Source organism: Rhinolophus hipposideros, assembly GCF_964194185.1.
Source record: "Rhinolophus hipposideros genome assembly, chromosome: X".
In the NCBI taxonomy this organism is placed as follows: domain Eukaryota; kingdom Metazoa; phylum Chordata; class Mammalia; order Chiroptera; family Rhinolophidae; genus Rhinolophus; species Rhinolophus hipposideros.
The window spans coordinates 89,707,674-89,735,116 of NC_138046.1; the positions used below are offsets into that span (position 1 = coordinate 89,707,674).

The window sequence follows — 27,443 nt, forward strand, 5'->3', positions numbered from 1 at the left end:
ACTTTAAACAATTTATTTTATTGGTATTTTCTGGAGACTAAATTTAAAAATCATCAACAATCTCAACACCCAAATGATAATTTGCTTAATAATTTGGTGTATTTCCTTCTCAGCTTTTTGTTCTCCATGTCTACCTACTTACCTACCTACACACACACACACACACACACACACACACACACACACACAGGCCTAAAAATCCATAAATATAATACAAATATGTGTTTACGTATATTTGTGCATATAATTTTACTCATCATAAAACTGCTATATTTCTACCACCCAGCATTGATATAAATAGTGAATATCCATCCTCACATAGAGGATTTTTTCACAATGTAAATCATGTAGTACATTGTTATATTTTTATTTTTTTAAAGATTTTATTGGGGAAGGGGAACAGGACTTTATCGAGGAACAGTGTGTACTTCCAGGACTTTTTTCCAAGTCAAGTTGTCCTTTCAATCTTAGTTGTGGAGGGTGCCATTCAGCTTCAAGTTGTTGTCCTTTCAGTCTTAGTTGTGGAGAGTGCAGCTCAGCTCCAGGTCCAGTTGCCATTTCTAGTTGCAGGGAGCGCAGCGGCCCCCTTGTGGCCGTCGAACCGACAACCTTGTGGTTGAGAGGATGCGCTCCAACCAACTGAGCCATTCGGGAGCGGCAGCTCAGCTGAAGGTGCCGTGTTCAATCTTAGTTGCAGGGGGCAGAGCCCACCATCGCTTGCGGGAGTCAAGGAATCGAACTGGCAACCTTGTGGTTGAGAGCCTACTGGCCCATGTGGGAATCGAACCGGCAGCCTTCGGAGTTAGGAGCATGGAGCTCTAACCGTCTGAGCCACTGGGCCAGCCCTGTTTTATTATATAATCTTTTTTTTTTCACTTAACAGATTACCATGAACATTTCCCTAAATCCTCAAACATAATAAAGGATAATTCTTAATTGATGCATATCATTCCACATTTTTGATATATTATTTTAAATCAATTGCTTATTGGATATTCAATTTTCTTCTATTTTTTTGCTTCTTTAAATAATATTGCTTTTATGGGAGATACACTGAAAATTAAAAATATTTTATTGCCTCATAAAATGAGGCATAAAATGTAACCATGAAATGATTATTCTTTCTCAAAATAAAAAATATTAAGTTGTAAACACTGTTCCTAAGTGAGGTGTTTCAAAGCTTACTATATGCCTTTTCTGTAAGGGGTCTGCATTTCTGCACTGAAGACGCTAATAAATATGTGTAAGATCTCTTGTTTGAGCTCCTTTCAGGGATCGTGCTAACTCATACTCTCTCACTCTATTTAAGGAAGCAATTTTTCTATTTGCTTAAGAAATAAACTGGGAGTTTGCCCTAGATAGGATTAATATTTTATGTTTTATTATACTGTTCTTTCAAAAATATACTCTACTCCACAGCGAACATATCTTAATATTATAACTGAGTGCTTATTTGCCACTACTGCACCTTTTCCACAAAATGTTTGGTATAGAATATGGAACATATTTCTCTCATAATTTCTAACATGGTTTTCTAAATTCATTAACTTCTTAGTTTTTCCTCAGCATAAATACTGATAGGGAATGACATTTAAATTCTCTCTAAAGGCTTTCCCACATCAATACACTCACAGTTTTGCAACTTTTGAATTCTTTGAAATACCATTTGCCACTCATGGATAAGAATTCTGGGTGAAAAATTGATCACATCTGTTATATGCTTCTTCAATTATACTTTTGTGCCATTTTATTAAGTTAAATAAACACTAAATAATATGTGAAGAGTTTATGACATTTATAAGGTTACTTCCCAGGATGAATTGACATAATGAGGTATAACTATTAGGGAAATTATCCCACCCTCAAGTAGATTAAGAGGTTTTATCTGCTGAATGACTTCTCTGATGTTTAATGAGAGTTGACTTCCCACTGAAGGCTTTGCCACATTCTCTGCATTCATAGGGTTTCTCTCCTGTATGAGTTCTATGATGTACAATGAGAGTAGATTTCACACTGAAGGCCTTCCCACATTCACTACATTCATAGGGTTTTTCTCCTGTGTGAATTCTCTGATGTTTAATGAGCGTTGACTTCCTACTGAATGCTTTCTTACAGTCACTGCATTCGTAGGGTCTCTCTCCTGTATGAATTCTTTGATGTTTAATCAGTGGTGACTTCTCACTGAAGGCTTTCCCACATTCACCACATTTATAGGGTTTCTCTCCTGTATGAGTTCTCTGATGTACAATAAGGGTTGACTTCTCACCAAAGGCTTTCCCACATCTTCTACATTCGTAGGGTTTCTCTCCTGTATGAGTTCTATGATGGACAGAGAGGTGTGATTTTCCACTGAAAGTCTTCCCACATATTTTACATTCATAGGGTTTCTCTCCTGTGTGAATTCTCTGATGAACAGAGAGGTGTGACTTTCCCTTGAAGCTTTTTCCACATTCATTGCACTCATAGGATTTGTCTTTTCTATGCATTCTCTGATGTTTAATGGGGGTGGGCTGCTCATCAAAGGGTTTCCCATGTTTAATGCACTCAGGTTTCTCACCCATATGAGTCCTTTGATGCATCAGGCTGGACTTTCCACATTTGATACCTTCATAAAATGCTTGTCTAACATGTGTTTTTTCATGTCTAATAAGATGATATGAACTCTTAAAAGCTTTTGCACATTCACCACATACAAATGGTTTCTCTCCTGTATGAGTTCGCTGATGTTTAATCAGAGTTGACTTCTGGATAAAGGTTTTCCTGCATTCACTGCATTCATAAGGCTTCTCCCCTGTATGAGTTCTCTGGTGTGCAATGAGGGTTGACTTCTGGCTGAAAGCTTTTGCACATTCACAACATTCATACGGTTTCTCTCCAGTGTGAGTTCTCTGATGTACAACAAGGTTTGCTTTCTGGATAAAAACTTTTCCACAGTCAGAACATTCATAGAGTTTCTCCCCAGTTTGAATTCTCTGACTTTTATTAAGGGCTTGCTTAGGGTGGAAGGTTTTTACATGCTGATTAGGTTCAAAGAATTTCTCTCCTGGTTGAATTTTGTCAATATTAGAATGAAAGCATAATTTCCAATATGTCTGACATTTATCATCTTTCTTTCTCACATAGCTTCTATTTTGACTAAGAAAGTTTAAATTGTGTTTTGAACAACTTTCCCATGAATAATATTTAGGGAATCTTTGTCTTATAGAAACAAAGTCTGTGCTGAAATAAATAATTTTTCTGCATGTTTTGAATTCTTGGCCACTTTCATCTTTCAGTGTTTCCTTGTCTATAAATGCAGCTTGCCACAGAGGTTTATCTTGGCTTTCCTTGTGGTTATCTATCTGGTTACCAACTTGCCAGAATTCTAGGGGAAAAATGCAGTGAATCATTAAATTTGCAAACGTTTTCCACTATAATGTTCTAGGACAAAATTAATTCATAAACGTCCTGCTGTGAACTCCTACTAATCAACTTGAGCTCATATGGATGGACCCTCCCTATGCTACTCCACTACTACCACCACCACCATCACCTTCCCTAACTGAAAATACAAAGAAATGTTGGCCCATATTTAACAAAAATAATTTAATATACAGTCAAGCTCAATATCAAGAAAATAAATGTATAAAAAGTGAAGTGGGAATTTAAAGTGATGGGGTGCATAGAAACTGAAGCTTGAGGATTTGCAGGGGAATCCAGACCACAGGGCATAAATGTTCAGGAATGTAATGTGTGCTAAAAGATGGAATCACAAGGGGTTTCCACGCTTGTTTAACAGGAACTAGAAAAACTCCCCACTGGTCAAGGAAATTGGAAAGAAGGATATTATATATGAGAATTCAGAAACCTACTTTTGTAACCCAATCCAAATGATTATCCGTGTAGTACAGAGACAACAAGCTGAAAATTTAACCTAAAAATTGCTCCTTTTAATAGTAGATTCCTAGCAGTGGCAAACTTTCTAAAAGGTATTAGGTTGATGCAAAAGTAATTGTGGTTTAAAAGGTTAAAAATAATTGCAAAAAGTGCAGTTACTTTTGCACCAACCTAATATAGTCTTATGTTTTTATAGCTCAGGGCTCACAGAATGTTTATGGAAAACCAATTATTATCGAAGAGTTCACAGTAAGCAATTTCAAACCTCACAAGGAAATGAAATATCATGAGAGAGAATCAGCAGATACATTTAAAGACACTCCCACATTCCTAGAAGTGTATCTAGTAGAACTACATGGTCTTTCAAATAAAAACATTTCAAGCATTCAAAGACATCAGGTAAGAAGTGGACTATGGGTTAAAAGCAAAAAAATTGGGGCAAAATAAACATAAATATAAAAGAGCATATATGTGTGTTATAAAATTTTAAAAAATCTAGGGTGGTTGGACAGTAGACAGAGGTTGAACTAATTGCAGGTAAAGACAGATTTAGATGACAGATCTTTGGAAATCACCCAAAATGGAGCATAAAGAGCTAACAAAATGGAAATATAGTAAGATAAATGGAGAAATAAGATTCAACATAGGTTTAACACAAAATCCAAGTGGAAGAATAGAGTAAAGGGAGAGGGGCAATATGCCAAGCAACAGGTTAACAGAGAAGTCCTGAGACTGTGAAACTTAGAAAGTCCTGCTTGCAAGGTTGGCTGTTGGCTGACATCTGGGAATGTGGATTTCAGGAATGTCTCCACCATTTTCTAGCTGATAAGGCTACTTGTACAAACAATATAATTTATGCTGAACTTTTCCTTTTCTTCTGGAAGTCTCGCATTTTGTTGTGTGCTAGGCAGAGTTTGCATATCTGACCAGCTCCAATACAAACTAAGGTTTCTCTGGGCATAAACACGGCTTCCCTGGGGATAAACATCACACATATTGCTGAATCTCCACTGCTGGGAGAAGTGTGCCCTGTGACTCTTCATGGGAGGGAGTATAAGGATTCCTATACATGGATTCCTCCAGACTCTACTAGTTTTTTTTTTCTCTTATAATCTAGCTGTATATCCTCAATACACTGCTGTAATAAATCTTAGATGTAAATACAACTATATGCCAATTCCTATGAGACCTTCTCAAGAATCTCTGAATGTGATAGTGGTCTTGAGGATTGCTGATCTAAGCAAAATTTAAAGAGACAATGACTGACAGTTTTCTAGAATGGAAGAAAGGTATGAATCCTATCCCTGAATGCTCAGAGTCCTTAATATAGTAAATAAAAGCAAATCTGATAACTATCAGGGTCTGCAGGTCCCAGGAGGGTGGCAACTAGCCTCAGTGTGTTCTGAAACTTCTGCTGAGTAGCTCCAGGCTGAGCACTGGCACCAAACCAGAATCTACAGTAACCTAATGAACACAACTTGTCCCACTCTGGTGACTCGCTAAGACCCCCACCTCATCAGATTCATGTATCACAGAGGCTTTATCAGCAGCTGAATCTTAAGGAGCTAACAGGTGGCAGCAGGTCTCAGGGTGTCCTGGCTTTGGCCAGAGATACCCCAGGCCTGGTACTGGTGGCAGGCATCCTTGGTTCACAGTGTGGCCCCCTCCCACATATCTCTAGGTTAAGCACAGGCAGTGACCGACCATGGATCACATTGTAACTCCTACCAGGTAGCCCCTGCTGGTCACAGTCAGTAGGTGACCTGGGCCGGCACCAGAGACCCTCTCAAGAGACCCCAGAACCAACTACTTGGAGGGTAGCTTCAGACCACAGCAGAGCACCACCCAAGTGGCTCACACAAAGGCGGTCTTAGCAGGCATGAGAACAGGATGGGGCAAATCTCACACAGTCCATAAGCTGTGGATGTAGCCAAACCCCACAGCCAGACAGCCTGAGGGTCAGTACCACCCAAACACATGCCACTAGCAATCAAGGCTCAAATATGACAGGAGGGCACACACAACCCACACAAGGGATACACCTGGAGCATCTGGAGCAGGTGACCAGGGAGACTGTGCCACTGGGCCCCACAGGACACCTACTATATAAGACCACCTGGCCAAGACTCAGAGATATAGCAGATCTACCTAATAAACAGAAAGAAACAGAGCCAGCCAAAATGAGGAAACAAGGAAATTAAAAAAACAGATAGGTCATTAAAATGGCGGCGGAAGGTGAGCCTCTGTAAAGCTCCCTAGAATTTACAACTATTTGAACAACAATAACTCCACAAAGAACTTCCTGTACAGCAGACAGGCAAGACAAACAGGCCTACTGCTGAATTCAAATAAAGGTGGCTGAATCGTGTGAGCGGTGGAGGAGGGAAGGGAGAAGTGCCGAGACGAAGCCCGGTGGGTGCAGGACGCACAACTAGCTCAGTGCTCCGAGCCCGCTGCATCCTGGAACTACGGCAGCTGCGGGAGAGGGAAGAACTCAGACTGCTAGGGCTCCGCTTATGGCCCAAAGGGCTGAGGGGGCAGCATATAACACGGCTGAACCCAATGCTCACGGCAGAGACCTCGGAGAAAAGACTGAGGGAAGAAGGCTGAAAACGGTGGTATAAGCCCTCACTGCCGAGCAGAGAACGGAAGCCTTAGGCACTGAGACTAGCCGCCCCCTCCCTACCCTCTCAGAGCTCGCCCCGCCCCCACCTGCCTGGTGCTAGAAGTGATAAAATAGCAGTGTCAGATCGAAAGAACAGAATATTTGCTATCCTGAGAACTGTAGACCACAGACACAGATTCGCAGCTCACCGAGTTCTGGCAAAGGAAAGGGAGCTGTGGAAGTAGGACCGGTTATGGTGGTGGTCGCCGCCATTGCTCTGGGCCACCTCTCACAATTCACCCCCCTCCTGCCCCACCTATCTGGTCGGATCCCTGCAGGAGTAAACAGAACTGCTGAAACATACGGGCTCTGAATCAGGTGCAGGAAGAGCTTTGGAACTTCAAAAGCTCATTGCATACCCACAGGGACACTGCACCCTGCGACCCAGGCGAACTATTAACAGAGGAGAAGCCCGTCTCCCAGGGAATCCCCCCATTGTGTGAGAAGCGGGAATAGTACAGAGAAAACATAGCACTACCGTGTGAGAGAGAAGAAAAAGGCTGCAGTCGGAGAGAAAATAAAACATTCTACCAACAAGTATTGAAAATGGAATATAATTGAGAACCCAGAAATAAAACCACATAAATATGGACAGATAATTTTTAACAAAGAATCTAAAAACATACAATGGAGATAAGACAGCCTCTTCAATAAAAGGTGCTGGGAGAATTGGATAGCCACGTGCTTTCCAAAGAAAGAAACTGGACTGCTATCTGTCACCATGTACCAAAATTAATTCAAAATGGATCAAAGACTTAAGCATAAGACCCGACACAATAAACTGCATAGAAGAAAACATAGGTACTAAAGTTATGGACCTTGGGTTCAAGAGGCATTTTATGAATCTGACTCCAAAGGCAAGGGAAGTAAAAGCTGAAATAAACTAAAGGGACCATATGAAACTTAAAAGCTTCTGCACAGCAAACGAAACCATTGACAAAATAAAGAGGCAACCAACTGAATGGGAGAAGATTTTTGCAAACAGTGCCTCTGATAAGGCACTAATATCCAAAATATACAAGGAACTCATGAAGCTCAACAACAAAGAAACAAACAACCCAATTGAAAAATGGGCAGAGGACCTGAAGAGACATTTCTCCAAAGAGGACATACAAATGGCAAGTAGACATATGAAAAAATGCTCAACATCACTAATCATCAGAGAAATGCAATTGAAAACCACAATGAGATATCACCTCACCCCAGTCAGAATGGCTCTCATCCACAAGACAAATAGTAACAAGTGTTGGAGAGGCTGTGGAGAAAAAGGAACCCTCATACACTGTTGGTGGGAATGCAGACTGGTGCAGCCATTATGGAAGGCAGTGTGGAGGTTCCTCAAAATATTACGAACAGAATTACCATATGATCCAGGAATCCTTCTCCTGGGTATCTACCCAAAAAATTTGAAAACATTTATACATAAAGACACGTGTGCTCCAATGTTCATTGCAGCTTTGTTTAAGGTGGCCAAGACATGGAAACAACCAAAATGTCCTCGATAGATGAATGGATAAAGAAGTTGTGGTATATATACACTATGGAATACTATTTGGCAGTAAGAAAAGATGATATAGGACCATTTGTGACAACATGGATGAATCTTGAGAGTATAATTCTAAGCGAAATAAGTCAGAAAAAAGCAGAGAGCCGTTATGATTTCACTGATATGTGGTATATAAACCCAAAACAACGAAAGAACAAGACAAGCAAATGAGAAACAAAAACTCATAGACACAGACAATAGTTTAGTGGTTACCAGAGGGTAAAAGGGGTGGGGGGAGGGAGAGGAGGGTAAGGGGGATCAAATATATGGTGATGGAAGGAGAACTGACTCTGGGTGGTGAACACACAGTGGGATTTATAGATGATGTAATACAGAATTGTACACCTGAAATCTATGTAATTTCACTAAGAATTGTCACCCCAATAAATTAAAAAAGAAAAGAAAAGAAAAAAGTAAGTGTAAAAAACACCATTCTTTTTGTTGCAAAGGCTGGTAATAAAATTCTACCCAGTGCTTCCCCAGTTCGGAGACCTTTGCAGGGTTAAAGGGAGTAGGTCAAAGTCACTTAATGTCCCTTAGCAGTAACATACACCTTAAAAGTAGAAGAGTTTTAAGGTTGAAGAAGCTGAGGAAGAAAATTTCTTTGGAGAGAGCTGTTGGAAAGCTGTGACATTTTCTCTCTCTAACAATAGAAGAGGGAGGAGTATGTTTGCCTCACCCCCAATATAGTAAGGACTTGAAGAAGACAACTTGCTTGATATATGTCCACTAGAGTTTGGGGGACACAGAGGACTTGGCACCTGATTTACATCTAGAAAATCTTTGTCGGTGACAGGCAGGCTGAGGCTGAATGTGGCAGGTATTGCACAGGGGGTGAAGAGATCAAGGTGCAGGTCCCTCTACACACACACACACACACACACACACACACACACACACACACACACTCCATGAGCCAGATATGGACCCTCTGGAAATAAGGAGGGTTGAGTTACTTTGGAAAGAGGGCTTTCTGCTAGCATCAAGGTGACCTCAGCAAAAAGATTGGAGGTGTACTATGGGACTGGAGACTGGGGGTGAGAAAGAGATAATGTTAAACAACTTGTTGGAAAAGAGACACTGCTGTGCTAAGAGGAAACTGTAGTCAGGGGACCTAGCTAGGGAATCACCAAGGAAACTGAAAAAGTACCAAGGACAGGAAGAACTGGTCTTTGAAATCTGCCCCACGTCGAGGGCACCAATATCAGATTGCATCTTTATTAGTTAGGTCAAACTATTTCTGTCCTTTGTATCTCCTTCCTTCCTTCCTTGCTTCACCCAAAGAGACAGAGATGGCCTAGTTGTTGAAGGTGAGGTGGAGGGAGAAGAGGTAGCTAAGAAAGTAAAGAAAGAAAAAGCTGAGTGTGCTTCCTCTACCACTCAAAACTTCCAGCCTGAAGCACTGAAGCAGGCATTAACTGGGGGACAGATCTTCCTTTAAACGAACTTGCCTGTTTTCACTACTACACGCAATCAGACTTTTTTAAAAGTAAAATGAGACTACCACTGACTCTCAAAATAAAAAGGATAATAAGGAAATATTATGAACAACTTTATGCCAGTGAATGTGACAATTAAGGTGAAATGAACAAACACCTTGAAAGACACAAATTACCAATGTTCATTCAAGAAATAATCTGAATAACCAAATATCTAATAAAGAAATGGAAATTGTAGTTTAATGCCTTCCCAGAAAGAAAACTCCAGTCCTACATGAATTCACTGGGGAATTCTATCAAACATTTAAGGAAGACATTCCAATTCTACACAAATTCTTCCAAAGAACAGAAGAGGGGAGGGAATACTTCCCAACTCATTCTATGGCTTCATTATCTTGATTGTAGTGATGGATTCATGGGTGTGTATATGTCAAAACTTATCAAATTGTGCACTTTAAATATCTGCAATTTCTTGTATGTCAATTATACCACAGTAAAGGTGTTAAGACAGCTAAATCAGTACTTAGAGATAGTCATAGCATTCACAATATTAGAAAAGGAAGCTATCAAATTAATGCTCTAAGCTTCCACTTTATGAAACTAGGAAAAGAGAAAATTAAATTCAAACTAGCAGAAGGACAAAAATAATAAAGATAAAAGTAAGAATGAATGAAATTGAGTTTTCCATTTCTGGCCACAATGAAGTATGTCCTCTACAGCCTCTCCTACTGATTATTGCAACTAAAAACCCTGAACAACATATGTAAAGCAAGTACTTGGGGATTCTGACAAGTAATCAAAAGCAGGCATACTCTGAAGGTAAGTCAAAAAGTGGAAAAGCAGCCCATATATTGGTTCCTTTTTTGTACCCACTCTTTTTTTACAAGACTTTATCCCAATGGCATATGAACCCCCACAAGACATGAGTTCATCCAAGGATTGTGCATGCAAAGGAAAGCAAAGCCTCATACCAAAGCCCTAAGAACTGAACTAAACTAAGACTTAAACATAGCTCAAGTCTGAGAGGAACACCTGAGTGACACATGCATGAGAGACCCGAAGCAGGACAGCAAAGCCTTTGAAACTGCACAAAGAGTTAAACCACCACTCAGGTCTCAAACTAACACCTGCATGGTGCATGCGCAGCACAGACCCAAAGGAGCACAGCAAAGCCTTTGAAAACTGAACTGATTGCATGTAACACCCAGAGAAGATGAGACAAAACTCATGGTCTGAATGTAACCAGGTTTACTACATGATAAATAAAGATTTAAAACAACAAAACAATCATCAGTATTAAGGATACATTCCAAAATTATTCAGTGTAACAAAGAACCAGCAAAATAAAGAAACTAAAAATAAAAATTGAACAAAAATTGTGGAAGAGCTGGGGAGCAGAAGGCCAACATGTAATTCAGCTACATCTTTATCTTTCTTGGAAGGGAGCTAAAACTGAAAACTCCAGAAATGCAGGTGTGGTGTATTCCCTGAATTTAGGGAGGTGCTCATCAGAAGAATTAAAACCAGAGACTGTGAGAAGAGGCTGTCCTTTGAGGTGTGACTGGAAATGCATTAGGATTACTCTATAACCCATATGTTCAGCACTCCTACACTAACATGAGTCCTCATTACTTTTAATATTGTACAGTTTTTATATAATCCAAGGCTGGATTGTGCCTCTAGCTTGCTTTTCCTCCTTCTAGGATACCACTGAAATGAATGAGACTCACAGTCATTACAATCCCTGGAAATACTCGAAATAGGAAAAAGCATGCCATCAGCAGACCAGAAATCCTGACGAATCTCTACAGTGCAGCAAATATGGGAATGCCTGAGCAATGAAGAGGAAATTGTAGCTCAAAATGTCCCTGGGAGAAGCTACCAGGAGGTGGGTGCACACCTGAACAGGGAGGCTCTGAGAGAGAGGGTGCCACTGCTCCGGGAGGCATGGGCTGTGGGGAAGCCATCCGGAGTCACCTGGGGTCAGCTGGGCGAGTCTGACTACAGATGGAGCTGTGACACTAATCTCTAACAGCTGTTGAAAAGCAGATTCAGATTCAGTCAGTCTGAGGTGGCCCCAAGCGTCTGCATTTCTACCTAGAGCCCAACACGCCCAGGCTGCTGGTCTATGCACCACACGGAACAGTAGCAGTGTTCTAGACAGACTTCTTTGGGATGGGCCCACTGAGCAGCCACTGTGAGTGGGAGAGACAAAGACAAAGACTAATATCTGAAGAGTTTCTGAATCCCCAGAAGGGGCCCAGAGCAAAAACAGAAAAACAGACATGGAAAAAAGCAGCTGTGCCCAGGACTGAGATACCGCTCACTGAAGCCCGCCACCGTGGAGTAATGTCCTCTCCAGTTTAGTATTGTTTTGAATAAATAAATAATACAAAATACAAAAGAGTTGAGTGGGAGGGAAGTACTGATAAAAGGAGGAATCTGAAAACAGGTGTCATCAAGTTAGCTTTGGGAGAAGCTGAGAGGAAATAAGAAGAGAAATCAGAGAACTATGTGAAGGTTGACACTGTTCACTCTCATCGTGAGGGCAGACAAAGACATGTGGGTACCTGGCCTGGTAGAGTTGAAGTTCACTAGCAAAGATTTTTTGTCCACACCAACTCCAATAAACCAGGTAGGATCATTTCTCTGAGGTTGAAGACAAGACTCCGAGTCTCAGACTTAAAGGACCCACAGTCTGCCAAATAAAGAGGAAATTTCACACCTGCATCTACTTCTCTTTTGATGAAAATGCAAATGCCCAAGAGAGGGAGAAAGTCTAAAAACTTCCAGAAAGGAGGGGAGAAGGCAGGAGAAAAGGCCCGGCACTTCCCATTAGCCAACCAGGATGCAGAAAGGTAAAGATGGGATCTAAGGAACAGCAGTGGCAGCACCTTGTCTGAATCCCAGAAAGAACAAGGGGCTTGTAGAAGGGCATTACATGGGGGCACGCTGTGAATATCACAGCAACTCGCTTCATCAGACCTGAGTTGTGTCCCCAAGGCTGAGGGTTCTAAGAGCTCCTGGGCACACCTGCAAGGCTAAGCTCTCACTGCCCTGCTAGGTTCCCCTCCCCTGTCCTGACTGGCTGGTGCGTGCTCACCTGGACAGCTCTGCATTGTGGGTTCTCCATCTGCCCTCCCGGCCTCTTCTCCATGTCCCAACCTGAAGAGCACATCTGGTTTGGCCACCAGGTATCCTGTGGCAGGGAAATGACACAGGACTTTGTTATTAATGCTGGAAGCATTCCAAAACTGAGGCCCATCCTTGCAGGCTGAGAGGATGGTCTGGCTTTGGTGACTGTCCCATGAGCACAGCTATTTGCCCCTCATGCAGAACATTCACAGAGAAGACGAGAGCACAAACATCCTGTACAGGGTGCAAATGGGATTATGAATTCTTGACAGTGAGCCTGAGGCCTGAATTCATTCAGGGCTTCAGATGTCCCTGAGCGTGCAGCAAAGAAGAGAAGGAGACACAAGTGGGGGCATTCTAGTCACACTGTGGAGTGGTCTCTCACCCACAGAGGCCAGGTGGCTGTAGTTCTCCAGCATGACATCCCTGTAGAGGTTCTTCTGAGTGGAGTCCAGTTGCTGCCACTCCTCCAAGGTAAAGTCCACAAACACGTCCCTGAAGGTCAACAATTCCTGCAACAGTATATTACTATTTAGCCCAGATTGTTGGGCTCGGGGAAGTGGACATATGCAATGTATACAGAATGCCTAATCTGTGTCTGTCCTAAGGATCTCGATCTCTGCCCCCACCCAGAACCCTGACAGATGAGGACACAAAGGCACACAGAGTGTAAAGTTACTCACCCAAGGTCACACAGCTAGGAATTAGGGATTAAAACTCCATGTAGCCTGGTTTCCACATTCACACTTGTAAACATGACACTGCATTGCCTTTCTCTATATAATTGTTTTATGCTGTTCACTGTCTACAATTGGACACCATATAGGATATACAGTGTTTATGTAACAAAATTATTTTAAGCTTTATGAAGAAACAGATCAAGTGTTAGAAATATCTTACCCTGGAATTTCATTCTTTCAACATATATTTATTGAATAGTGGCCAAGCTGATAAGTTCTGAGGATGAAAAGATTAATAAAAAGTAACACCTCCTGAACTGAAGGAGCTTTGGTCTAATGGAGGAAAAAGAACAACACTTACACATTCATATATGAGAGGGAGGGAGAAAAAGAGGGAGGACTGCCCTCTGAGGGCAGTAACAGAGGTAGGACTAGGAACAGAGGGAAAGAAGAAGTCAATTCTCTTTGGGGCTGACACCGAAGGCTTCACAGAGGATATAGCACTAGAACAGTTTTAAACACAGATACACAGTCATGACTGTGAGATCACAAAAAAGATATATATTAGTCTCTGCCCTCGGTTGCTGGCACAGAACTCCTAAAACCCTTGTAATTTCTTAAGTGATAAGAATACCAGGAACATCTTTTGTTCTAATATGTGTCTTGACCCATCCCTGACACAGGACTCCTGAAACCCTTGTAAGTTCCTAAGTGATAAGAGCACTAGAAGCATCTTTCGTTCTAATGAGGTGACTCTGGGTGGGTTCCTGGATGGGGGCTGGTCCCCAGAAAGACCAAACCATGATTAGAAGCTTGGCATTTTCAGCCCCAACCACCATCCTGTAGAGAGGGGTGCAGGGCTGGAAATGGAGTTAATAATTGATCACGCCTATGTGAGGAAACCTCCATGAAATCCCTACAGTGGGGCATTCAGGGAGCTTACAGGTGGGTGAACACATCCACATCTTGGGAGAGTGACACACCCCAACTCCACAGGGACAGAAGCTCCTGCATTCAGAACCGCCCCAGACCTCACCCTGTGTATCTCTTCATCTGGCTTTTCATCTGTATCCTTCATCATATCCTTTATGTATTTCCCTAAGTTCTGTGAGCTGCTCTAGCAAATTAGCCAAGATGAGGGATCACTGGAACCTCTGATCTATAGCTGGTTGATCAGAAGCACGGGTTATAAACTGGGCTTGTGACTAGCATCAGAAGCGGGGTGGAGGCAGTCTTGTGGGACTGAGCCCTTAACCTGTGGGATTTGATGCTATCTCCAGGTAGCTAGTGTTAAAACTGAGTTAAATTCTAGGATACCTGGTCACAGAAAATTGATTGTTGTGAGGAAAAACCTCCATGTATTTGTTGTCTAGTTGCGTCAGAAGTGAAGTGTTCTGTATGAGTAGTAAAGGAGAAACACAAGAAAGACACAGTAGGAAAGAACTGGGTTTTTATCCTATACAGAAGGAGACTGAACTGAGGTTTTCCTTTACAACGACCAACAGTTCTAATCTTAGCTAATCAATTGTGAGACAAACAACAGGAAGCCAGAGGGTCTGTATCTGGCCTCATCAGCAGATTGAAGTAATAAAAGGAAAGTCTATATTTGGCTTGTCACCACCAAATAAGAACTCACTTTTCTAAGTGCACAAATTCCAATAACCCACCTATTTACACTCTGGATTCCATCCTGTCACACCCATACTTGGTGGTCTTAAATTCAAGAAGACATTTTGCGCTCCCAAGGCCCCAACAGGCACCAGTTTTACTCAGCTCTGCAGAAGGATATGAGACAGGAAACAGTGTGCAGAAGGGGAGTTACACGCATATGTTGGGCAGTTACACGCATATGTCACCTGCAGGAGTTCTCAGAGCAGCCCACTCCCTCCTCTCACCCCTCCCAAATGAAAGCTCAGGTGCTAGGGACCATGACCACACTGGTGAGCACAGGGGGCCACCTGGTTTAGAAGCCCTAAGCTGCCAAAATTCAATATGCACATAGCCTTTGACTTAGAATTCTCACCTCTAGAAAGTTATCTTCCAGATCACACATACTCACACGGATAAAAACTGAAATGTACATCAATATGTATCACTATGCTGTTTACGGCATCAAAAGGCTAGAAATATTCTAAATATACATCCCTGGCAGAAAGGTAAATATATAATGGTATTTCCAGCCAATGGAATATCAAGCAGCCATTTTCCTAAGTGGGGTATAACCTTGGGTGATTTTGTCCTCCAGGGAACATTTAGAAATGTCTGTAGAAATTTTTCATTTTCATGACAAGGGGGTGCTGACATCAAGAGTGTAGAGGTCAGCAATGTTGTTAAATATCATCCAATGCACACAAAAGTGCTCTACAACAACATAACATTATCCAGCCTAAAATGTCAAGAGTCCTGATGTGAGAAAACCAGGGGTGATCAAATACATAGTGAAATAGGATGATCATGAAAAGGACAAAAATGTGCTGTAATATGTGAAAAAGAAATAAAAAGACAAGGGGATTCTTATGTCGAGATACATAGATATGCATACATGATCTCTGGATAAATGCATAAGAAATGAAGGAGACAGGGACAGGATGAGAGGGAGAATTATTTTTCACCTTTTGTTGAACAAAGCTTTTGTTTAAATTTTTTACCATGTGTACAAATTACTTTTTTAAATGCTCAATTCAATTTATTAATGCTCTATTCAGAATATGCTTCTAGAATTTTGGCATGTGTATTCTTAAATGAAAATGGTCTATAATTTACATTTTTCTAGTATCTTCTTCAAATTTAAGGTTAAGTGGCTTCATAAAATGAAATGGATTCCTTTGCATGATTTAACAGCTGGGAAAATTAAACATAGAAATGATGTGGTCTTTAAAATGTCGTGAAAGTTGTAATTAGCCTAAGATTTGAGAGGGCAAATTTGAAGTGTGAATACCTTTTACTTAAAATTCTAACTTCCAGGTGTATTCTCCATAAATACCTGTACTGTTGGACAAATAGATACATAAAAGGTTGTTCAAGAGGCACAGTTTATAACAGAAAAAGAAAATTGAAAACCTAAGTATCCACGAGTAGAGAAAAGTTTAAAAGGTATATACGTGCCACAAAATAGGAACTGAAATAATCTTTATGTATTGATGAGTAACACTACCCAGAATATAATCAGATGGGAAAAGCAAGATGGGTATGGGAGTAGGATATCATTGGTGCAAAAACACACACAACATTATGCACGTATCTATTTTTAGTTAATTAAACTTACGTCAATGAATCCATAACATATTATCACCAAACTGTTAATAGTGGGAATCTCTGAGGAAGAACGTGGTATGGGGTGGTGGTGAGAAATAGGGATGTTTTGTCTACTATTTTTCATATCTATTAAGCATGGATTTACTTTCATTATTTTAAACATAATGTAAAAACAAAAAGTGAACTGGAAGTGAAGAAATGGAAAAAGCAAGGTGAATCTATGTATTTAAAAATCTTCTCTGAGAAGGAAAAGAAAAAAGATGAGGTGTATTTCCCAGAGGAAGAAGTAGATGAGAAAAGTCTTTGTTTTTCTATCTTTTCGTATTCTTTTTTTTGTGGGGAGGGTAAAGAATGGAGTAAGAGGGTCATCAAAATGGCGGCATGAGGTGAGCCTCTGTAAAGCTCCCCTGGAATTTACAACTAATCGAACAACTGTAACTCCACAAAGGACTCCCTGCACAGCAGACAGGCAAGATGAAGAGGCCCACTACTGAATTCACCTAAAAGTGGGAGAATCGCGCGAGCGGGGGAGGAAGGAAGGAAGAAGTGTGGAGACAGAGCCATGCGGGCGCAGGACGCAGACCTAGCTCACTCCTCAGAGCTCACTGCATCCCGGAACTACCGCAGCTGTGGGAGAGGGAAGAACTCGGACTGCTAGGGCTCCGCTTATGGCCCACAGGGCTGAGGGGGCAGCATATAACATGGCTGAACCCAAAGCTCACGGCAGAGACCTCGCAGCAAAGACTGAGGGAAGAAGGCTGAAAACGGTGGTTCTGGGGACAGAGCCCCAGAGAGCAGTTACCAGGCTCTCGGCCTTACGTGGAAAGGTGCTGGCTTAGGTAGCAAATGGCCATCAACTGTGATTGGATAGCCATCAGCTGTGGCTAAGTTGGCCGTCAGCTGTAACCAGTGAGCCATTGGTCACTAATATAACTGCTGTGGCTACACTAGCAGTAAAAATGGGGGCTAGCAAGAAGATGGTGGCTGAGCTAGCAAGAGCAGATTGCAGCTACGACGGGGGAGTGCAGGTTACAGATTGCAGAGAAGTGGACAACAGGTTGCAGATAGTGTGGCTCCTGTTTCCTGTATCTCCAACCCAGCCTCTAGCAAGAATATAGTAGTATGACTCCCCCATCTATAGCTCCATGGGTGTTCCTTTTTGGCCTCACCATGTCCTGCGTTCTGGTGTGGGGACCGGGACCAGAGACCCCGCAGGAGACCCCACACAGTAGGGTTTAAGCCCTCACTGCCAAGCAGAGAATGGAAGCCTTAGGCACTGAGAGTAGCCGCCCCCTCCCTACCTTTCCAGAGCTCGCCCTGACCCCACCTGCATGTTGCTAGAAGCAGAACAGTAGCAGTGTCAGATCAAAAGAACAGAATATTTGCTGTCCTGAGAACTGTGGACTGCAGACACAGATTCACAGCCCAAATAGTTCTGGCAAAGGGGAGGGAGCTGTGGAAGCAGGACCGGCTGTGGTGGTGGTCGCCGCCATTGCTCTGGTCCACCTCTCACAACTCACCCCGACCCTGGCCCCACCTATCTGGGTGGATCCCTGCAGGAGTAAACAGAACTGCTGAAACATACGGGCTCAGAATCCGGTGCAGGAAGAGCTTTGGAACTTCAAAAGCTCTCCGCATACCCACACAGACACTGCGCTCTGTGACCCAGGCGAACTATTAACAGAGGAGAAGACCATCTCCCAGGAAATCGCCCCAATGTGTGAGAAGCTGGAATAGTGCAGAGAAAACATAGCACTACAATGTGAGAGAGAAAAAAAGGCTACAGTCGGAGAGAAAATAAAACATTCTACCACCAAGTACTAGAAAACAAAAGAAAGATCTCTTCCTATCAACCTGTTGCAGAAGCCACTCCTGTAGATGTTTAGGAAGAGAAAAAATAAATCAGTAAAAGCCATGAAAAACCAAGGCAACAAGACAGCTCAGAAACAAAGTGAAAAGTCTCCAGAAAAGGAATTTAAAGATATGGAAATATGTGATTTAAATGACAGAGAATTCAAGATTGCAGTTCTGAAAAAAACTCAATGATATGCAAGAAAAGGCAGAAAGGCAGCTTAATAAACTCAGAAACACAATCAAAGAACAACACGCACATTTTACGAAAGACATTGAAATTTTAAAAAAGAACCAAACAGAATTTCTGGAGATTAAGAACTCCATAGAAAAAAATAAGAATGAAATAACCAGCTTAGGTAGTAGAGTTGACCAGATGGAGGAAAGAATCAGTGACATCTAAGACAGAAAACTGGAAGTGACATGGATGGAAGAAGAAAGAGACTTGAGCCTTAAAAGAAATTAAAGAACTCTACAAGAACTTTATGACTCCATCAGAAAGAGCAATATAAGAACAATGGGCATACCAGAAGGAGAAGAAAGAGAGAAGGGAACGGAGAATATATTCAAACAAATTGTCAATGAGAACTGCCCAAACTTGTGGACACAACTGGATCCTCGAATCCAAGAAGCAATAGAACACCTAATTACCTCAATCCTAACAGGTCTTCTCCAATGCACATTGTACTGAAGCTGTCTAAAATCAACAACAAAGAAAGAATCCTCAAGACAGCCAGGGAAAAGAAGATGGTAACATACAAAGGACAGCCCATTAGATTATCATCAGATTTTTCAGGAGAAACTCTACAAGCCAGGAGGGAGTGGAACCAAATATTCAAACTATTCAAAGAGACAAATTAGGAGCCAAGAATAATATATCCAGCAAAGATATCCTTTAGATATGAAGGAGGAATAAAGACCTTTCCAGACGTACAGAAGCTGAGAGAAATTTTGGATACAAAACCTGCAGTACGAGAAATACTAAAGGAGTCTATTCGACCACCATCAACAGGGACAATTTGTGGCAACCAAAGCTTAAAAAAGGGGACAGTAAAGGCTTGAACCGGAATATGGGAATGGAGAAAGTAAGCGTGCTGAAGAAAATGGAATACTCTAAATATCAAACTTTCTTTTACATAAACTTAACGGTAACCACTCAAAAAAAAATCCAGAACTGAAATATATACTGTAATAAAAGAAGAAACAGAGGGAAATATCATAGAATACCACTACACAGAATTAATAGACAATAATAAAAAGGCTAAGAAACAATGGAGACACAGCCTTACCAGAAAACTAAAGATAGAATGACAGGAAATCCTCACATATCAATAATCACCCTAAGTGTAAATGGACTGGACTCACCAATAAAAAGCCACAGAGTAGCAGATTGGATCAAAAAACTAAACCCAACCATATGCTGTCTCCAAGAGACACATCTCAGCTACAAGGACAAGCATAGACTCAAAGTGAAAGGGTGGAAATTGACACTCCAAGCAAATGGTACTCAGAGAATCAGGTGTAGCCATACTGATATCAGATGAAACAGACTTCAGGGTGAAAAAAAAAACAAGAGACAAAGATGGACATTTCATAATGGTACAGGAGACTACAATAAGAAGACATAACAGTCATCAATATTTATGTCCCCAATCAGGGAGCACCAAAATATACCAAGCAAATACTAACAGAATTAAAGGGAGAAATTGACCAAAACACAATTATACTAGGGGACTTAAATACATCATTGACAGCTATGGATAGATCATCCAAACAGAAAATAAATAGTGAAATAGCAGCCCTAAATGACATATTGGATGAAATGGACATAATTGACATAAATGGAGCACTTCATCCTAAAACATCAGACTATACATTCTTTTCTAGATTACATGGAACATTCTCAAGGATAGACCATATATTGGGACATAAAATCAGCCTCAGCAAATTTAAGAAGATTGAAATCATACCAAGCATATTCTCTGATCACAAGGCTTTGAAATTGGATATCAACTGTAAAAAGAAAGCAGGAAAAACACAAATACATGGAGATTAAACAACATACTTTAAAAGAACGACTGAGTCAAAAAAGAAATTAGAGGAGAGATCAAAAGATACATAGAAACAAATGACAGTGAAAATACATCCTACCAAAATTTTTGGGATACCGCGAAAGCAGTTTTAAGAGGGAAATTTATATCATTACAGGCCTATCTCAAGAAACAAGAAAAATCCCAAATAAGTAACCTCATGTTATACCTTAAAGAACTAGAAAAAGATGAACAAGCGAAACTCAAGGTCAGCAGAAGAAAGGAGATAACAAAAATCAGAGCAGAACTAAATGAAATAGAGAACAAAAAGACAATAGAAAAAATTAATGTGACAAAGAGCTGGTTCTTTGAAAAGATTAACAAAATTGACAAACCCTTGGCTAGACTCATTAAGATAAAAAGAGAGAAGACACTAATTAACAAAATCAGAAATGAACAAGGGCAAATTATCACGGACACCACAGAAACACAAAGGATCATCCAAGAATACTATGAAGGACTATATGCCACCAAATTCAACAACCTAGAAGAAATGGACAAGTTCTTAGAAACATAGCCTTACAAGGCTGAACAATGAAGAACTGGAAAATCTAAACAGATCGATCCCAGTAAGGAAATTGAATCAGTCATCCAAAACCTTCCCAAAAGCAAAAGTTCGGGACCAGATGCCTTCACTAGTGAATTCTGCCAAACCTTCAAAGAGGATCTAATACCAATCCTGCTCAAACTCTTCCAAAAAATTCAAGTAGAGACAGTACTCCTTAACTCATTTTATGAGGGCAACAATACCCTGATACCAAAACTTGGTAAGGAGAATACAAAAAAAGAAAACTACAGACCAATACCTCTGATGAATACAGATGCAAAAATCCTAAACAAAATTCTAGCAAATCGAATACAACAACGCATTAAAAAGATTATTCACCACTACCAAGTGGGGTTCATCCCTGGGGCACAAGGATGGTTCAACATCCGCAAATCCATCAATGTGATATATCACATAAACAAAATAAATGATAAAAATCATATGATTATATCAATTGATGCAGAAAAAGCATTTGACAAGATACAACCTCCATTTATGATTAAAACACTTAATAAAATAAGTATAGAAGGAAAATACCTTAACATAATAAAGGCCATATATGACAAGCCCTCAGCTAATCTCATAATTAATGGTGAAAAGCTGAAGCCCTTTGCTCTACGTTTAGGAACACGACAAGGTTGTCCCCTATCACCTCTACTTTTCAACATAGTGTTGGAAGTTCTTGCCAGAGCAATCAGGCAAGAGAAAGAAATAAAAGGCATCCAAATTGGGAATGAAGAAGTTAAATTGTCACTCTTTGCAGATGACATGATGCTATATTTAGAAAACCCTAAAGACTCCATCAAAAAGCTATTAGAAACAATCAACGAATACAGTAAAGTTGCCTGCTACAAAATCAACGTACAAAAGTTCATTGCATTCCTATATACTAACAATGAAATCTCAGAAAAACAAATACAAAAAACAATTCCCTTTGCAATTGCAGCCAAAAGAATAAAATACCTAGGAATAAACTTAACCAAGGATGTGAAGGACCTATATGCTGAAAACTATAAGACATTTTTGAAAGTAATTGAAGAAGACGCAAAGAAATGGAAAGACATTCCGTGCTCATGGATTGGAAGAATCAACATAGTTAAAATGGCCATATTACCCAAAGCATTATACAAATTTAATGCAATCCCCATCAAAATCCCAATTGCATTTTTGAAAGAAATAGAACCAAAAATCATCAGATTTGTTTGGAACCACAAAAGACCCTGAGTAGGCAAAGCAATCTTAAGAAAAAAGAACAATACTGGAGGTATCACTCTCCCTGACTTTAGCTTGTACTACAGGGCTACAATAATAAAAACAGCATGGTATTGGCAGAAAAACAGACACATAGACCAATGGAATAGAATTGAGAACCCAGAAATAAAACCACATAGATATGGAGAGAGAGTTTTTGACAAAGAATACAATGGAGGAAAGACAGCCTCTTCAATAAATGGTGCTGGGAGAATTGGATAGCCACATGCAAAAGAACGAAACTGGACTGCACGGGAAGTAAAAGCTAAAATAAACGAATGCGACTATATGAAACTTAAAAGCTTCTGCACAGCAAAAGAAACCGTCAACAAAGTAAAGAGGCAATCGACTGAATGGGAGAAGATTTTTGCAAACAGTGCCTCTGATAAGGGGCTAATATCCAAAATATGCAAGGAACTCATGCAACTCAACAACAAAAAAAGAAACAACCCAATTGAAAAATGGGCAGAGGACCTGAAGAGACATTTCTCCAAAGAGGACTTACAAATGGCAAACAGACATATGAAAAAATGCTCAACATCACTAATCATCAGAGAAATGCAAATAAAAACCACAATGAGATATCACCTCACCCCAGTCAGAATGGCTATCATCAACAAGACAAATAGTAACAAGTGTTGGACAGGCTGTGGAGAAAAAGGAACCCTCATACACTGTTGGTGGGAATGCAGACTGGTGCAGCCGTTATGGAAGGCAGTGTGGTGGTTCCTCAAAAAATTACGAATAGAATTACCATATGACCCAGCAATCCCTCTCCTGGGTATCTACTCAAAAAATCTGAAAACATTTATCCATAAAGACACATGTGCTCCAATGTTCATTGCAGCTTTGTTTATGGTGGTCAAGACATGGAAACAACCAAAATGTCCTTCGATAGATGAATGGATAAAGAAGTTGTGGTATATATACACTATGGAATACTATTCAGCAGTAAGAAAAGATGATATAGGACCATTTTTGACAACATGGATGGATCTTGAGAGTATGATGCTAAGGGAAATAAGTCAGATAGAAAAAGCAGAGAACCATATGATTTCATTGATATGTGGTATATAAACCGAAAAGAACAAAAGAACAAGAGAAACAAATGAGAAACAAAAACTCATAGACACAGGGCTCTCCCGGTGGCTCAGAGGGTTGGAGCTCCGTGCTACGAACCGAAGTCTGCCGGTTCGATTCCCACATGGGCCAGTGGGCTCTCAACCACAAGGTTGCCAGTTCGAGTCCTGGACTCCCGCAAGGGATGGTGGGCAGCGCCCCCTGCAACTAACAATGGCAACTGCACCTGGAGCTGAGCTGTGCCCTCCACAACTAAGATTGAAAGGACAACTTGATTTGGAAAAATCCTGGAAATACATACTGTTCCCCAATAAAGTCCTGTACCCCTACCCCAATAAAAATCTTAAAAAAAAAAAAAAACTCATAGACACAGACAATAATTTAGTGGTTACCAGAGGTTAAAGGGGATGGGGGATTGTAGATGTGGGTAAGGGGGATCAAATATATGGTGATGGAGGGAGAACTGACTCTGGGTGGTGAACACACAATGGGATTTATAGATGATGTAATACAGAATTGTATACCTGAAATCTATGTAATTTTAATAATAATTGTCACCCCAATAAATTAAAAAAAAAAAGAATGGAGTAACCAGAGGTGGAATACAGGTTGAACAGAAAACAGCCAGAGCAGAGGGGATTAACAGATTTTTTAAGGTTACAATATAGATTCCCAAAAGCTGCCTCCAGGTCACCTGAAAAAAGGAGGGGGTAAATGAGGAACTCACCTGGGATATGGCCATCCTGTTCTGCCCTGGACAAAGGATGGAGATCTACAAAGGCAGAATTAGAAGGGTTAACATCACTACGTACAGACAGAAGACCATCATCACCAGCCTAACAATAATCCCCTTTGCACCCTGGGTAGAATAATCTGGAAACATGGCCTGGTAGCACCAGCCTGTTCCCTTGAGATGCTGCTAAGCACAGGTGGGTTTTGCATGTGGAATTTTTTTTCACTTCCAGGACAGATGTATAACTTGTGTTTAAAAACATCTTCTCAGAAGCTATTGATAACCCAACATCTCCTTTCTCTCAATAATTCTATTCCTGGAAATTTATCATTAAAAAGCAATTATAAATGAGCACAAATCTGCAAGGATATTAACTGTAGTTGTTGCCACGATTCAAAAATCTGGAAGCAACTAAACCTCCAGCAAATGGGACTTCATTAAAAAATAAGAAACACAAAATGGGAATACCATATGGGCTTTAAAAATGCTATGAAATCTTGTTTTTATTTCTTAACATGTTTAAAAGCAGGTTACAAAAAAGCAAGTGCAGTGTGATCCCATTTGTGAAGCAGTATGTATGTATGAAGGAAGAGCAGTCTAGAAGAGCATTTATTAAAATGTTGACAGTTACCTTTGAGTGGTGATTTCACCTTTCCTTTTTTGTTTACTTGCATTTTCTCATTTTTGGCAGTGAGTATTAATTACTAGTCAAATAAAAATTTAAAATTATTACAAATTACTGATTATGACACGCAGCCTTACAGGTGACAGACCCCGAGCAAAGTCTGGAGGACAGGGATGTCTTGTTGTGGTTTGGAGGGAGGAGACAAACCAGGCCTGAGAGGGCTGGGAGGTGAGGGGCACAGCACTGGTCAGTTCCAACGGGGCTGACATTGCCTCCTGTACCCTGCACCCTTCACTGTCCCACCACCACCCTGTTCCTGTCCCATCCCTTCCCCCTTTCCCATGAGTGCCATTTGGTGGCCCAGCTCTTCCTTGTTGGGCAGTTTTGAAAAGAAAGGTTCGGCAAAGAGGTTTTGTGCAGAGCAATCATTACTGTAGCAATCCCTGTGGCAATGCTGCGACAACAGGATTCAGCGCCTGTAGCTTAGGAAGTCATATTCTCCATTACAGGAGCATCAAAAGGAGGGACAACTAGATGATAGCATACCTAGAGAGGACTCTGAAATCTCACAAATTAAAAAGCAAACGAACCTAAAAACAAACAAGCAAACCTATTCTTCACTGTAAGCGGGGTAGAGAAGATTCAACATCTCTACTAGAGGCAGGTGGGACTTTCCCACCACAGGACTGACTCAAATCCAGAAATATTCAATGGCAAAAGAAGGGAACATAATGCTGTGTGCAGAAGTATGTTAGGAGAGTAGAAAACCCCATGAGGCTGGTAGTGATCCTTCCCAGCCTGATCCTGCCCTTGCAGGCAGTGCCTCTCTAATGGTCTGTTAACTTCCACTTCTCTCCTCCAATAGGGTCCAACTGCTCATTGTTACCCAGTCCTTCATGATGGCTAGAAGCTGAGGCAGCATGCCAGCCTTGCTCTCTCTCAGCTGGGACAGACGGAGGGACAGAGGCCACTGTGGGTCCAGCTGTTCTAGGACCCCCTGTCCTGTGAGCCTCCGCATTCTGTCCTGAGCACCTGGGTCTGGGCTCTGGGCTGAGGCTTCTACTCCAATTCCCGTCACAGCTCGCTGGTTCCTGAGAAGGCAGGACCAAAGGGTTCAAAGATAAATGCATCTCAGCTGGGACCATCACTTCAGAGCACCTGATCACCGTCTCTGACCCCAGGAACTCACCTTCTTCTGAGGCTTCAGACTGGGTCTTCTGCAGACCAAGGAAGCCCAGGGCAGATAAACTGGAGTCTGAACAATGGTGAGCAGTGGTCTCAGTTTTGCATCCTGACTCTGGAAAGACAATGACCACACAGGAGATGCAATGAGCCACCTCTATGGAGTGAAGTTGAGGAAAGCCCAAATGTTTTACTTGACACCAGGAGACACAGTGCCTCATTCTAATTTTAAGAGGTAACATTTAGCAAGAGCTTAATTTTCACCGGACGAAGAGCTAAGCATTGCTTTATTTCAGAAGAGTCCAGGCTCCAACCAAGCTGAGTGTTTGTTCTGCCGCTTTCATTTATTCAGTTAAAAAGGTGAGTGCCTACTATGTCCCTGTTCTACTTTCTTCTGTTGGAGATGCATCAGTGAACAAAATATCAGAGTTCCCCAATCTTGTGGAGCTGTTGTCTAGCAGGGTAGATAGTAAGCAACAAACTTGATAAATAAGTTTCGGGTACATTAGAAAGGCATAAGTGCTAAATGACGAAAAAAAAACCTCCCCCGGTTTACTAGCTGTGTGACTATGGACAGGTTCCTGAGCCTTTCTGTTCTTCCTTTCTCTATATAAGAGGAAGATAATCATAGTACCTACTCAACAGGGCTATTGTGAAGATTAATGTGAAATTCAACGGTGCCTCGTATTCACTAGGAACTCAGTAAATGGTCAGTGAATGAATCACTCAACCACTAGCTGACCCCCCACAGTCCGCCCCCCAAAACTCCCCCCCACGATCCTGTCACTCAACCCCCTGGGGCGCAAACACATCGGCACAAAGTCCCTCGGACCCACCGCATCAAGCGCATCCCCAACGCCGCCTCCCCTTACTTCGCTCCCAGGAATTGACAACGCAGGGCGGAGAACATCAGACATCGGGACTCCCACCACCCTCGGGGTCAAAAGAGCACTTCCGCTCTGTCACTCGGTCACCCTGGAGCCGGAGTTCAGAGCGGCACGCACGCGCAGGAGCGGTGTCGGCCCCCACCCCCCCCCACCAATTGCCAACATGGCGCCCTTATGGGAGGATGATGAACCACGCCCTAGGGACGTGGTTCCCTAGGAGGCCAGATGGAGCGACAAGTGCGTGCGACCATTTTTCGCGACGAGTCGCACGAAAGGCCAGGGAGGCATCTCCGGGCGGCGAGAGGCGAGCGGTCTAATCCTGCGGCCCGGGTCCCGCCGCCTCCGAGGTCCAGTCCAGGCCCCCTCTCCCCATTCGTTCTCCTGCGCGGCCAGCCATCCTTGTCGCCGCTCCACCCCACCCTAGCCCCCGCCTCAGGGGGGGTTCGCTCCCTCCATCTTTCCCAAAGCCACTCTTTCCGCTTCCTCCAGCTACTCGGAATCAGAAGAATAGGGGTGCCTGCTGTGGTCCACAGCCGCACGTCGGGGCGGGGCCGGTCCCTCCAAGCTCGGCTCTTCTCTCAGGCGCAGGGATCGGAGGACA

General features: G+C 41.8%; 1 protein-coding gene across 5 annotated transcripts; it reads right to left on the minus strand.

The window, feature by feature from the left end:
* ZNF674 (zinc finger protein 674) lies at positions 1-26,938 on the minus strand. 5 transcript variants are annotated; one of them, XM_081042874.1, is made up of 7 exons: positions 26,792-26,938; positions 25,963-26,070; positions 25,660-25,864; positions 24,143-24,187; positions 13,047-13,173; positions 12,630-12,725; positions 7-3,364 (listed from the first exon to the last, which is right to left on the minus strand). In XM_081042874.1, the coding sequence occupies exons 3-7, from the start codon at positions 25,789-25,791 to the stop codon at positions 1,872-1,874; spliced, it is 1,893 nt and encodes a 630-aa protein (XP_080899000.1). In that variant the 5' UTR covers positions 25,792-25,864; positions 25,963-26,070; positions 26,792-26,938; the 3' UTR covers positions 7-1,871. The 5 variants fall into 5 exon arrangements, with proteins under 5 accessions (XP_080898999.1, XP_080898998.1, XP_080899000.1 ...); XM_081042876.1 differs by lacking the exon at positions 25,660-25,864 and adding an exon at positions 13,562-13,618 and having other exon boundaries at positions 26,828-26,916; XM_081042875.1 differs by having other exon boundaries at positions 26,828-26,915.
* Between the last annotated feature and the right edge of the window lie 505 nt (positions 26,939-27,443).